Genomic DNA, 15060 nt, shown 5'->3' with positions numbered 1-15060 from the left:
CCCTTTAAATTGTAGTTTTCTTAAAAGCAGGGTTCGACAATAAGCATGGCCCGATATTCGTGCAAATGTGTTCTTTGAATAGAGAAGCACTGACAAAAAAATAACTGTGTTCGCGCGAGCAAAACAGCAAAAAAGAAGGTAAATCCTGAACGAGAGGATGATCACTTGTGCGCACAGGTGATGATGCGTGTGACTGTTAAAAAGCGCGCGTGCTCCCATTTACTTGCGCGATTGGTTCCCTTTGAAATAGACTGGACAAAGAGCGATGATCGTGCACCCACAGTCCTGCTGCTTCCGAGAGCTCAATATATATATATATATATATATATATATATATATATATATATATATATATATATATATATATATATATATATATATATATATATATATATATATATATATATATATATAAACACATTCTTTTGTTTCTGCTTTCATTTTAATTATTCTTTGAACAGATTAAAAGGCCTATATTAACCGCGTGCATGTGATCATCCTTTCATTATCACACGCGGTGTGTTTAACCTGCTTTGTTTTGCTTAGTTATTTTTGTTAATATGGTTTAATTATTTTTTTTTTACAAGAACATTGCTTTAATGGGAGATTACTCCCTGTTTATGTGTAGTTAACTACTGATCTGGGACTTTTATCCAGGACCGATTACTGTGCATATTTTAGATACATAACAATACTTCTTTTATAGATTTCATGTTTTTTTTTTAAAGAAAAGTTTTGTTGAATTAAAAAGTGCACCTATACAGCCATATTTTCCTTGTTTTGACACATTAAAAAATTGTGGCTGAGAAATACTTATTTGGTGTGGTCAGAGATAAATTTGGTAAATTTTTAATTTTGAGCTGAAAAATTTCTGTGAAATTAAAACTAATTGCATTGCGACAACAAATTTGCTCATGCACACTGAGCAAGCCAATACACAACACACACAAGAAGTTAAATGATAGAGGAAGCATGTTGTGGACATAACACAACATCTAAATCAAGTCATCTTAGCATATCAAAGTTAAATTTAAGCATATAAAATGTATTTTCCCAACAAAAAAGTGTGGCTAGTAAAAATGGCGAGTGGCTAGTTTTTGTCAAGCCCTGGTGACCATTATATATTATCTTGAACACATGAAAAGGAAAGCGATTTATTCGCAAATCGTTTATGCAAATTTGTACATTTCCACACATAAAATAGATTCCCAACATCCCTACTGTGATATTGAGCGAAGTAAATAAACTGGTACTCACATCGTGTTTGACACAAGGACCGTCTTTACTGGACGTGTAGGGACTCTCCACGACTAATCTGTCATCAATCTTCCCATTATCCGTGTAGCAAGCCGTAACGATGGCCAACAGTTTCTGGTTGATGTTTTTCAGGGGGTACATACACAAAGCAGATTCGGTGGCCCCTTCCTCTGAGCTAGCCACCACAAACAAGACTTTATCCCATTCCTTGACGGTGCCGTACTCTCCAGAATCAGTCATCACCTGGGCCAACTCTTTCCCTGGATCTGACAAGTACGCCGCCTGGACTTTATTGTACCGATTGTTCAGGCCACAGCTAAGCTGAAGCTCTGTATATGAATAATAGTGATTGTCGTTCTCGCAGAGGCGTGAGATGAAAGTAAAGTTCTTGTTGTCGGTTCTGCCAAGAGTTCGCGAAAAGAGGAAGTAGACAAAATTGTCGTTTTTAAAGGCAAAGCGAAAGTCATGCAGGTACTTGGGCACAAAGGGAACTGCTTGGACGGTAGACGCCTCGATGATGCTTTCAAACACAACCCAGTCGCGGTAGTTCTGCACGATTCGGGTGCTGATGAGTTTGGAGCTGTCCATGCTTCCATATCCTTTCCCCACTAAAAAGACACTGAATGGCTTATTGTCGATTTCGAGCGTGGCCATGACCCCCACTACAGAAACATAATCTTCAGTGCTGGCTGCATAAGTCCGCTCTCCCTTGCTGTCACTATAATAGATCTGCTCTTTGACATTGGTGAGGTTGAGCAGAGAGCAGATTCCTCGATACAAACTCCCACAGACTATTAGTGACCCGTTTGCCGAATGAACCAGCAAGAGTTTATTGGTATTGTTGGTGTCTTTCAGATCCTGGCAGGTAGACACCGGAGGGGTGCATCCTTTCGCGTCTTTCTTGGGCCCAGTTTCAGCTCTGGCCTCAAGATTCAATAAAGAGTCCAACTGATAAATGGCATTGACCGCACCCAAATAAACACGCCCCGTCAGAGGGTCCTGCACCACGTTATTGATTGGCGTGTCAGTGGAAAACTCAAACATGGAGTCTTCAGAGGATGCAGGGGTTACTTGTAGCACCAGTAGGACCGCTGATAACCAGAGAGCCATTGCTGTGAAAAGAAAAAGTCTGAATTAGGACAAATGTGACGTTCAGATGTTGAATCGCATGGCCACTGCTATAAAAAGAAATATGGAGGCAGTGTACACAAAGTTGACATATAAACAGATGATTACTATAACTGTTTGTGAAGGTCGTTACAAGTGTGCCTGACCACGTTGCCTATTCATCCCTTCAGCGAACAATCCTTCAAATTAAAAACCCTGACAAGGCTCAGACCTGGGCGTCTGTTTTTATGATGTTAACCTGCCATTCCCTGGAGTTTCATGAACGCAGCGGAGTGATAACGCACTTATCCTGAGGGTTGAGTTAATTTCAGCTCTCACATTCATTTACATAAAACCCCCTGCCCTCCTATTGCCAATTTTCATCTTTTTCCCCGTCTCCCTGCTGATCACGAAGCTCATTTATTACAAATTCCATTTCTTCCCGTAAATGTAGCTGCCCTTTTTAGATCGTACCCTTAAACAATTCTTTTTAATTTAGAATGGTGGCTTAAATTGGTTTGCGTTGTTCGCTCTTTTTTCAGAGTGGCTTGTTATTCTTTTACCTTGTCCTAAGGCTGTTTTTGCTGCTGATGATATGTTGCAGCAGTGGTTTATGTGGGACTCAGGTGTAGATTAGAGCAAAACGTGACCAATCACCAATGGGATCTTTGCCATATCTTTACTATTTCCAAGTGTGATGTAACCTGGGGCAAGGTTATGATACTTTTAGGGCCCTTGATTAGAGACAAATCCTGACTTGATCTAGTGAGGCCTAATGCTGGATATCTTCCAAGGTGGGACCATATACCCCCCATCCAACCCCCATATACCAACCCCTTTCTCTTTTCTTGTGTCCAAAAGATATGTCTGCCTGTATAATATTTATATGAACACAGAGAGGAAAAACAGGATCTCTGCATTATTTTAACTATTCAAACTTTTCTTCAAAACAGAAGTGTGATTGCCCATGCAGGAGATTGACCTAGTGGGGTTTATTGCTGGATTTCTTCCAGGGGGGGGGGGGGGGGGGGCATATACCCCACCCCCATCTCCTTATAAAGTTGTGTCAGAACAAGCTGGATCCAGATCCTCTGAAGTCTCATCCAGCACCTCATTTTACCGATCCCCCTCCTCACCCCGCTCTTGCCTTTCTTCCGTGACTCCCCAACCCTCTTTATCTGCAACACCCACAGCCCCTGGTCTTCACTTTCGTCCATGACACCACAACCACCAATCACCAATCCACCCCCGATCCCCGCCTCTAAGTCTTTATTTTTGTCCGCGGCACCTCTCCCTCCTCTAGTAACATGCCAGACCTGTTACCCCAATCTGTTCCAGGACCTCGCTTTTTACAAATTAAGCACTGCCAATCTGCCAATAGCAGGGATGTCTAGACTCCTAGAGGGCCGATGTCCAGCAAAGTTTAGTTCCAACCCCAATCAGACACAGCTGGCCTAGCTAATCAAGCTCTTACTACACCTCATTTTACCGATCCCCCTCCTCACCCTGCTCTTGCCTTTCTTTCGCGACTCCCCAACCCTCTTTGTCCGTGACACCCACAGCCCCCGGTCTTCACTTTCGTCCACGACAGCACAACCACCAACAAACAACCCACCCCTGGTCCCCGCCTCAAGTCTTCACTTTTGTCTGCGGCACCTCTCCCTCCTCTAGTAACATGCCAGATCAGTTACCCCAATCTGTTCTGGGACCTCACTTTTTGCAAATAAAGCACTGCCAATCTGCCTATACCAGGGATGTCTAGACTCCTAAAGGGCCGGTGTCCAGCAAAGTTTAGTTCCAATCAGACACAGCTGGCCTAGCTAATCAAGCTCTTACTAGGCTTTCTAGAATCATCCTTGCAGGTGTGTTGAAGCAAGTTGGAGCTAAAATCTGCAGGACACCGGCCCTCCAGGACCGAGTTTGGACACCCCTGGCCTATACCAACCCCTTTACCCTGAAAAACTGTTTCTTGTGTCTTGGAGGTCAAAACTGAGATTGAATGGAGTATAATTGAAGACCAGATGATCTCAGCACAGTCCTCAACTTTATCTCCTTCTAATTTATGTCAGCAGTTGTTTTGTGCCTGTTTGACAAATCTGAGGGAACTTATTTAAATGAAAGATGATGCAGAAATCAGAAATCCATCAACTTTTCTGAGCTATGAAAGAACAATCAAATCTTGCTCGGAGATTTGCTTTGGGATTGGGTTTAGGAGCACTATAGGAGCACAGACCATCTCAATGCATCTGCCTGCAGGTGCTTGAAAGGAATCATATAATATTTAACTTCTAATCTAGGAAGATAAATGACAGCATTTACTGATAGCGCTAGACCTGAAAGGACATTTCAGCAGCTCTAACTCAATAGTGAGCTCATGGACACAAAGGAAATGGGACGTGGACATATAGATCAGTGACAGAGACTTCGCTTAAGAATCGCACATATATCTTCAAGGATCCAATTACCCTGACATGTGTGTTCGTAATGCAGGACAGAAGGTCAAGACACACTGGCCTGCGTCCATTAATTCTGTTATGGCCGTCAGTGTGGAAAGAAGCCTCGAAGAGAACCTAGTCGTCTGTCTCAATTAGGGCAAATGACAAATGCTAAATTCAGATGCTAATTTGTTGGGGTGTTGGATTTTGAGGTTAAGTAAGTGTAGAGGTGAGGTTAATGAGTAGCGCTTGCTAGGGCAAAGACTTTTACTATTGCTCATGCGGACATGCACTGTCTCTCAAGCCTGGTGGTTGTTCAGGAGATGTGCGCTATTACTCTGCTAAGGCAGCAATCAGAATTATGGTGAAAAGACTTACAATGAACCTAAATCCAGTCTGATCTCTAGGGTTGCATTGAACTCTACAGGCCAGAATATCAGAGAGAATTTCAGCCTCTCAACTTTGATATTAAATATATGCCAGATCTAAGGGGTTTGACTAATCACAAGTGAAATTTCTGTAATTTCTTGCCATAATGGGGCAAAATTGAGATATTTCCAAGGGCCCTGATAGTAGAGCCTAATGCTAGATTTCTACTCAAAGGGAGGCCTCATATCCCTATGCAATCCCTCCCACAATCCCCATTACACTGATAAATTTTTTTACTATTGCTCCCAGGCACATCAATGAAACCTTAAGGCATGCAGCTTGTTTAGAAAGGGTGCACTTTTTCCCTTACTAGCAATCAGACTTGTAGTGAAAAAACATTGTGAACCCGAGTCAGGTCTTGGTTTCTACCGGGTTCAATGCTGAATTCAAAATATAACCAAGACTTTCAGCATTACATCCCTAGCAAACGCCCAAAACACTATAGAAACCTATTAAAAACATCCTATCAACCACCCCACCTCAAGCATGCCCCGGAGCACCATAAAAACCCACTAGTGCAATCTAGCATTCACTCAGAAACCCCTCTAAAACTCCCCAATGACCTCGAACATTCTTTAAAATGTCCTGAAACACCTTAATGAAGATGTTTACAGGCGTAATCTTATTCACTGGCCCCATAATGCTTGGTATTAAGATGCATATTTGTCAAGCTGATCACAAGTGAACAAAGTCTCCATTTCCATGCACTGTAAAAAAATTGAAGCTAAAATATCCCACATGTGAACGCTGTTATTTTGCACCAACTTTGTAATTTGGAACCTGAGCCTGTGACTTTGTGATTGTGAGTTTTATAAAGCCTAAACTCCAACATAGCCAATCACAAGCATCCAAATGTGAAGCCACACCTCTTTTAAAGCATTACGTAATTGATAGAGCTGTGGCAAAAAAAAAAATATATTCAAGAAATTGATTCTGCACAGATTCTGAGATTTTCAAAAATCTATTCTCTCTTGAATCGACTGTTAGTTTTTTAACAGTCCTCTAGACTAGTTTTTAACAGCAGATATGGCTCTAGACTAATTTTAAATAGCAGATGGTGCTCTAGACTCGTTTTTAACAGTACATGGCGCTCTAGATGGCGAGCTAGACTAGTTTTTATCAGCAGATGGCACTCTAGATTAGTTTTTAACAGCAGATGTCACTCTAGACTAGTTTTTAACAGCAGATGGCAACCTAGACTAGGTTTTAGCAGCAGAGAGTGCTCTAAACTAGTTTCTAACAGCAGATAGCACTTTTGACAACAATCTAGACTATTTTTTTAAAGCAGATTTCGCTCTAGACTAGTTTTTAACAGCAGATGGTGCTCTAGACTAGTTTTTAATAGCAGATGGTGCTCTAGACTAGTTTATAACAGCAGATTTCGCTCTAGACTAGTTTTTAACAGCAGATGGTGCTCTAGACTAGTTTTTAACAGCAGATAATGCTCTAGACGGCATTAAACACTAGTTTTTAACTAGCAGATGCCACTCAAGACGGCGCTCTAGACTAGTTTTTTACAGCAGATGGTGCTCTAAACTAGTTTTTAACAGGAGATAGCACTCTAGACTAGTTTTTAACAGCAGATAGCGCTCTAAACTACTTTCTCACAGCATATGGCGCATTTGACAACAATCTAGATTATTTTTTAAAAGCAGAATTCGCTCTAGACTAGTTTATTACAGCAGATGGCGCTCTAGACTGGTTTTTAACAGCAGATGGTGCTCTAGACTAGTTTTTAACAGCAGATGGCACTCTAAACTAGTTTATAAAAGCAGATGGCGGTCTAGACTAGTTTTAAAAAGCAGATGGCTCCCTCGACCAGTTTTTAACAGCAGATAGAGCTCTAGACTAGTTTTTAACAGCAGACGATGCTCTAGACTAGTTTTTAACAGCAGATAGCACTCAAGACGGCACATTAGACTAGTTTTTAACAGCAGATAGCACTCAAGACGGCACTTTAGACTAGTTTTTAACAGCAGATAGTGCTCTACACTAGTTTTTAACAGCAGATGGTGCTCTACACTAGTTTTTAACAGCAGATGGTGCTCTACACTAGTTTTTAACAGCAGATGGTGCTCTACACTAGTTTTTAACAGCAAATAGTGTTCTACACTAGTTTTTAACAGCAGACGATGCTCTAGACTAGTTTTTAACAGCAGATAGTACTCAAGACGGCACATTAGACTAGTTTTTAACAGCAGATAGCACTCAAGACGGCACTTTAGACTAGTTTTTAACAGCAGATAGTGCTCTACACTAGTTTTTAACAGCAGATGGTGCTCTACACTAGTTTTTAACAGCAGATAGTGTTCTACACTAGTTTTTAACAGCAGATGGTGCTCAAGACGATGCTCTAGACTAGTTTTAACAGCAGATAGTGCTCTAAACTAGTTTTTAACATCAGATGGTGCTTTAGGCTAGTTGTTAACTGCAGATATCACTCCAGACTAGTTTTTAACAGCAGATGGCACTTTTGACAACAATCTAGACTATTTTTAAAAGCAGATATCACTGTAGACTAGTTTTTTACAGCAGATGGCGCTCTAGAGTAGTTTTTAATCAGCAAGTGATGCTCTAGTTCAGGGGTGGCCAACCCTGTTCCTGGAGAGCCACCTTCCTGCAGATTTCAGTTGCTACCCATATCAAACACACCTGAACCAATTAATTAGGACCTGAACACCATGTGATAATTACAGGCAGGTGTGTTTGATATGCGTTGCAACTGAAATCTGCAGGAAGGTGGCTCTCCAGGAACAGAGTTGGCCACCCCTGCTCTAGATGGCAATCTAGACAAATTTTTAACAGCAGATATCGCTCTAGACTAGTTTTTAACAGCAGATGGTGCTCTAAACTACTTTTTAACAGGACCTAGCGCTCTAGACTAGTTTTTACCAGCAGATATCGCTCTAGACTAGTTTCTAACAGCAGATGGCACTTTTTACAACAATCTAGATTATATTTAAAAGCAGATATCGCTCTAGACTAGTTTTTTTTACAGCATATAGTGCTCAAAACTATTTTTAAAAGCAGATGGTGCTCTAGACTATAGTTTTTAACAGCAGAACTTGCTCTAGACTAGTTTTTAACAGCAGGTGGTGCTCTAGACTAGATTCCAACAGCAGATGGTGCTCTAACAGCGATGTAATTCTTGTAATTTGCATCCAATAAACCTTTCCTAGCTTCATTAATGATTATTATAGGTTTAAGTGCTGCCATCTTTATTTGCGTTAGGAGCAGTTGGACAGGTGTACCTAATAAAGTGGCCAATGAGTGTAAACTCTTACTAAGTTAATAACGTACAGAAGGTCAAGCACATATATTCTGTTTTTTATTAAGTAAAATCTAAGTTTTGATACTCGTGTTGTACATGTAAATATGCAAGTGAACATCATCACAGGCTGCAACATGCATTCCCCCAAACGAAAGTGCACAGATGTCTTGTAAAAGACTCCAGACGAACAGCTGATATCTGGGGCAAAGTGTTTTCTTGGCTGAGGGGAGGAAAAATAAAAGGCTTCAGTGAGCTTCGGAGCTCCCTTGTTTAAGCACGATGAAAGACAAAAACCCTTTTTATTAAAACATGCAGAGGGAAACTTTTCCCTGACATGAAACTTCTTCGAGAGACAGAGTCTTTAAACTCTGATTAGGGCGACCGAATTTCTGCTTGGTCGCTCCCGTTGTACCGCATGCGGCTTCAAAGATTCATTTGCTTATGCATGCAAATCGCTCACATCCAACCCCAAAAACCGTCTGTTGCCATACAAATTCCCTCAGATGTGCGGTTATAGGTCAGCGCGTCTCCTGTCCCCGTGTGGCAGTCTCTTTCATCCGTCACACGCGCCGTTAATCCGGCTGCTAATCCTGAAATTTGCGCAGGATCAAAGCGCTGTGGCTCCACATCACGCAATACTGGCGCAGTAGTGCTCAACACCAACCGCTCACTCCATCACACATCTGATCGCTAGATCCATGAAAACAAACGGCTGATCATTTACCAGAGAACTGATACAAAAGGTCACCAGAACCCTCATTTTCCTTCAGCTTAGTCCCTTTATTCATCAGGGGTCACCACAGCGGAATGAACCGCCAACTTATCCAGCATTTGTTTTGCTCAGCGGATGCACTTCCAGCTGCAATCTAGCACTGGGAAACATCCATACACACTCATTCACACTCATACACTACTGCCAATTTAAACTCCACATAGAAATGCCAACTTGGACTCAAACCAGCAACCTTCTTGCTGTGAGGTGAACAGTGCTAACCACTGTGTCGCCCCAACAAACAATCGGGACAGATATTTATTTACAGCATAGACAAAACAAAAAATGTGCTATATTATATATATATATATATATATATATATATATATATATATATATATATATATATATATATTTTTTTTTTTTTATTTTTTTTATTTTTTATTTTTTATTTTTTTTATTTATTTATTTATTTTTTTTACTAGATATGTTTTATACTCCTAAATGCTGGGTTGTTAACTCAAAGTTGGGTCAAATGTAGTCATTTTTGCAAACTCTTCATAAATTAATTTTTTTTCGGCTTAGTCCCTTTATTACTCTGGGGTCACCACAGCGAAATGAACCACCAACTTCATTCATTTTCTTTTCGGCTTAGTCCCTTTATTAATCCTGGGTCAACACAGCGGAATGAACCGCCAACTTCATTCATTTTCTTTTCGGCTTAGTCCCTTTATTAATCCGGGGTCAACACAGCGGAATGAACCGCCAACTTATCCAGCATATGTTTTATGCAGCGGATGCCCTTCCAGCAGCAACCCTTCTCTGGGAAACATCCATACACACACATAGACTACGGACAATTTAGCCTACCAAATTCACCTGTACCGCAAGTCTTTGGACTGTGGGGGTAATCGGAGCACCTGAAGGAAACCCACACGAAAGCAGTGAGAACATGCAAACTCCACACTGAAACGCCAACTGACCCAGCCGAGGCTCGAACAAGCAACCTTTTTGCTGTGAGGCTACAGCACTACCTACTGCACTGCAAAAAATGCTTTTCTTGCTTAGATTTTTGGTCTTGTTTCTAGTCTAAATATCAAAAATTTCTTATATCAAGAAGCATTTTCTAGGCAAGCAAAACATATTGTCTTGTTTTGAGAAATAAAATGCCAATATTAAGTTAGTTTTTCCTTAAAACAAGTAAAATAATCTGCCAATGGGGTAAGCAAAATAATCTTGTTTTTTCTTTTGACGTAAGAATATTTAGCTTACCCCATTGGCAGATTATTTTGCTTGTTTTAAGGAAAAACTCACCTAATTTTGGCATATTATTTCTGAAAACAAGACTATATGTTTTTCTTGTGTAGAAAATGCTTCTTGATTTAGGAATTTTAAAATATTTGGACTAGAAACAGGACAAAAAATCTAAGTAAGAAAAGCATTTTTTGCAGTGTGCGCCACTGCGTCGCCTGAACCGCCAACTTATCCAGCATATGTTTTACACAGCGGATGCCCTTCGAGCTGCAACCTAGTACAACCTAGTGGTTCTTCGACATAAACTACAACCTGATTGGCTAACATTAATTATTTTTGCCTGACCACAACGACTAGCACTCTTCAATGAGGATTATAATTCATTTGAATCATTTTTTAGAACTTGGCACTTCAAAAATTGAGTTGAAATACAGTACGGGACTATCCTGAGAAAAGAGTCTGGTCTTTAATGTGATCTAAGACCTGTGAAGAGATGATGCCAACCATAGAGGACTTCTAGAGGTCTCCATAATCCTGGACCAGGCCGTTTCCTGAGCAGATGCTGTGGCGGTCATGGAGGAGTGGATAGCATGAGAACGATTCCTAAAAGACGCCACATTGTCTCCACATTGATCCCGCGAGCCAGTGTGACCTACTCACGCCTGCAGCTTCTCTACGATGGATGTCCAGCGTTCTCCAGCTTCTAGTGCCTAGACTGCACTTTGACCAGAGGAGAAATGGTCGTGCCAATCGTAGGTTTCTCTTAAGGTATTTTTAGTTCACTTTCATCAATTGGTGAAGTTTGTTCTTCGCCACTGTCACCACTGGCTTGCTTGGTTGGGACTTGTGGAGCTGCTCATCGATGGATTTGCTCTTCAGTGTTTGGACTATTAACAGTGAAAATTAACCCACACTGAACTTAACTTCAACTCTGAAAACTTGACTGACACAGTTTCAATTTACTAGAACTTCTATGTTAAGCTGCTTTGACACAATCCACATTGTAAAAGCCCTACATAATTCAAATAAAAATTAATCGGTCACCTTATGTATGCAGAGATAGCCAGGGGAAAGAAAACAATCACAAATGTCCGATGAATAATAACAAAACTGGTAATTCACTACTGAAGCTAAGAAAAATTCTAGCGGAGAGTTGTTAAAACAACAGAAGTGAAGAACAGAGTCCTGTACCTCCAGGAGAGAGACAGAGAGACAGCAAAGACGACTCATTAGCGCTGGTTTATTATTGCCTGAGAGAGATAATCCTGTTTTCTTCTCAGCCGGGTGAAGGAACAAAACACTTTGGGCTCGGAGCAGAATTGCGAAACCAGAAAAGCGGCCCTTGTTAGATCTCGCGCAAGTCTTCAGATTCACCGCGTGCCACTTTGTGTCCTTGCATGTCGTTCACCTGGACCACTGAAGATTACAGGACACACTCGGGTTAGAGCTTTCCAGAGCACCAAACGCCACATCCTCAATCGGTGAGGATGCCAACACAATGGCTGAGTTATTAGAAGTCTGAGGGCTTATTAAATGTGGTAAAATGCTCCATGCTGGGGCATTCAGTCTTCAGCTCAGTTTAAAGGTAAAAAGACTAAATTATTTGGTTTTTTGAAATGACGGTAATGTCCTGGTCTGTATAAATGCAAATTATGCACCAAATGAAGTAAGGTAATGAATTACTGTAGGTAATAATAGATTTATAGTCTAATCTGGACCACAAAACTATAACTATAATGTATATTTTCATTGATGTATGGTTTGTTAGGATTGGACAAAGTTTGGCTAATTTTTTTTTATTAAATGTGTTTGGGTTAGTCAATTTTTTACCCAACTAGACTTTAAATAAAGCAGCATTTCTTAGAGTGTAAAAATGTGTATTACTAATCAAAAACTGCAACACAGGCTCATTGTGAAAATGTACCCTTTATACATTTCTGGAGAGTGCGCATTATGAAGCCAGAGATATGTATGGCTGCATTTAGTTTTTAAAATGAACGCTACGGGGTGGTATGATGCCGTCGACGGCTTGTTTCTTTTCGCGCTACCAGCTGACCGATTATGTCCATGTGGACGATTTTTTCACTGTTGCTAGTTTGTCCTGTAGCTCGCGTGTACGACAGTGGACTTAAGATGCCAAGAGGAGTTGACCACGACGACAGGGTTTGAATCCGACGAATAACATGTCCAGAAAGCAGGTAAAAGAAAAGGCAAAAAAAATTAAATAAACAAGTACTTAACAGGGTGAGAACTTGGTAAAAATTAGGCGGCCACGAGGGCTTTTCTTTTTCTGGATTGCATTTGAAAACACTGTCGGTTGTGTTTAGGGAAGGGGGTGGCTGGGGGTTATCAGTCAGTCAGTCGACATTGGCCTCTGGTGGATTTACGTCAGAAAAGCAGGCATGAATTCCACTTGTGAGAGAAATTTGAGATCTGAACAAGCGTACACAGCGGCCTCTAGTGGATTCGCGAAAACAAAAACTGCAAAAAAAAAAAACTGCAAAAAAAAAAAAAAAAAAACGAAGCTCCTGGGACGTATTTCATGATCTTCAAAAAAGTTTATAGGGTTATGTATCAGTAGTAAGCCTGGGCTGAAAAATGGTTTTATGCATTTACAGCAAGAAATGTACAATATATCTTCATGTAACATGGTCTCCTTAAAATTCTAATGATCTTTTGCATTAAAAGAAAGAATAGCAATTTTTCTACTAATACAATGTATTTTTGTCTGTTGCAACAAATATACCCATGCAAAATGGTTTTGGGGTTCAGGGTCACATATTGTATAATAATAATAATAATAATTTTAATAATAATAATAATAATAATAATAATAATAAACATAATGGTACATAATGCATCAAAATAAAAGTCCTGAGAAATAATAAATTAAGTCTATAATCTATAATTTGCTTCACATTAAAAAAATTTAAATACACTTTGCAAATAAAAAAATCCTTTTGCTTACCATTGATGACATTGTTTATATTTTTTCAATTCAATTTAAATGACTTTTTAACTCAATGACTGTTTGTCCATGGTGGATCCAACCTTGGATTACAAAAACCTAGCATTTTAAAAGTGCGCATTTATGTATTATTTGTAAAATAGTGCATGAAATTAGCAACATTTTCCTCACTATATTTATAATTTTTATTCTACCAATTATTTTTACATTGAACAGTCTTTCCTAGGATAAATCTAACATGTTACATCATGTATATTTGTCTAATTCAGTATTTACCACGTCTGTTCCCGAAGGCACACCAGCAGAACACATTTTCAACCTCTTTTTATGCAAACACATGAACTCCTTACAACTTTAGAAGAAAACCTGAAATGAATGTGTCAAATAAGGGAGACATCCAAAATATATTATAAATTAAATGATCAAACAAAATAAATTATCCATCAAAATAAAAGTCTTGAGAAATAATAAATTAAAAACAAAGCAAAATAAAATCTGAATAATTTACTCTGATTAAATGAAGAAAACATCCTTGCCTAAACAGATAAAAAATAATTATCAGCCTGCTTTATCACAGGCTGAACTGATCTGAAGTGAGTTCAAATTAGAGGCACTTTCATCATGATCCACACAAAGATTTACCCTAAGTAGTGTGGACAGTTTAAAAAACCTCCACTAAAATACCTCCACACTGATGGCTACATCATGTCTTAAAGCGCGAATCTTAGACCGCTTCTTTAAACATGACAATGTACTCAAAAGACCTCCACAGTCACCAGATCTCAATCCAACAGAGCAGGGGTGGCCAACCCTGTTCCTGGAGAGCCACCTTCCTGCAGATTTCAGTTGCTACCCATATCAAACACACCTGAACCAATTAATTAGGAGCTGAACACTATGTGATAATTACAGGCAGGTGTGTTTGATATGGGCTCTCCAGGAACAGGGTTGGCCACCCCTGTAATCGAGCACCTTTGGGATGTGGAGGATCTGCAGCAAGTATGTGATGCTGTCATGTCAATATGGACCAAAATCTCTCAGGAATATTTTCAGTACCTTGTTGAATTTATACAACGAAGGATTAAGGCAGTTCTAAAGGCAAAAGGGGTCCAACCCGGCCGGTACTATTAAGGTGTCCCTAATAAAGTGGCCGGTGAGAGTAGATTGTGCAGTCAAAGATTAATAATACCTCCTAAAATACTACTTAAGGGGCTTAAATTTCTGTAAATGCAACTTTCAGTACTATTTCAGACCCTGCGGACATCCTGTTATGAAACTGGCCTGGACAAAATTGAAGGCTACCAACAGTCTGTAAATGAAGAACACACTGGATGAATGTATGATAACAGCACACGTCAGAAAGTGTGGGAGTGCATCAAAGTTTCATTCCAGGTCCATTGAATTTCCATACTAGTGATTATCCAGAGCGTCTCTTCATTTATTTTCATTTGACTGAGCCGAGAGCCATTAACACACTGGCCAAAGGACAACCGAACCACGTTTGGGCTCATCTGAGCGTTTATTGTTCCACTCAATGCAGCTGCCAACTGTTTACACACATACACACACACACACGTCCGAATGTTGGGACTGAATCCAGCAACTCACCGGTCCTGCATGAGCCAAA

The 15060-nt window shown here is 40.0% G+C and overlaps 1 protein-coding gene across 2 annotated transcripts in view; it reads right to left on the bottom strand.

The window, feature by feature from the left end:
- Positions 1 to 15060, bottom strand: part of plxnb2b (plexin b2b) — a 325846-nt gene that overhangs the window by 75851 nt on the left and 234935 nt on the right. For both annotated transcript variants that reach the window (NM_001423669.1, NM_001197316.2), the window contains 1 exon segment: positions 1258 to 2369. In NM_001423669.1, coding sequence (NP_001410598.1) covers positions 1258 to 2367 — 1110 coding nt within the window. In that variant the 5' untranslated portion in view covers positions 2368 to 2369.

Source organism: Danio rerio, chromosome 25, assembly GCF_049306965.1.
Source record: "Danio rerio strain Tuebingen ecotype United States chromosome 25, GRCz12tu, whole genome shotgun sequence".
Lineage (NCBI taxonomy): Eukaryota > Metazoa > Chordata > Actinopteri > Cypriniformes > Danionidae > Danio > Danio rerio.
This window is presented reverse-complemented; position numbering and strand designations above follow the sequence as displayed.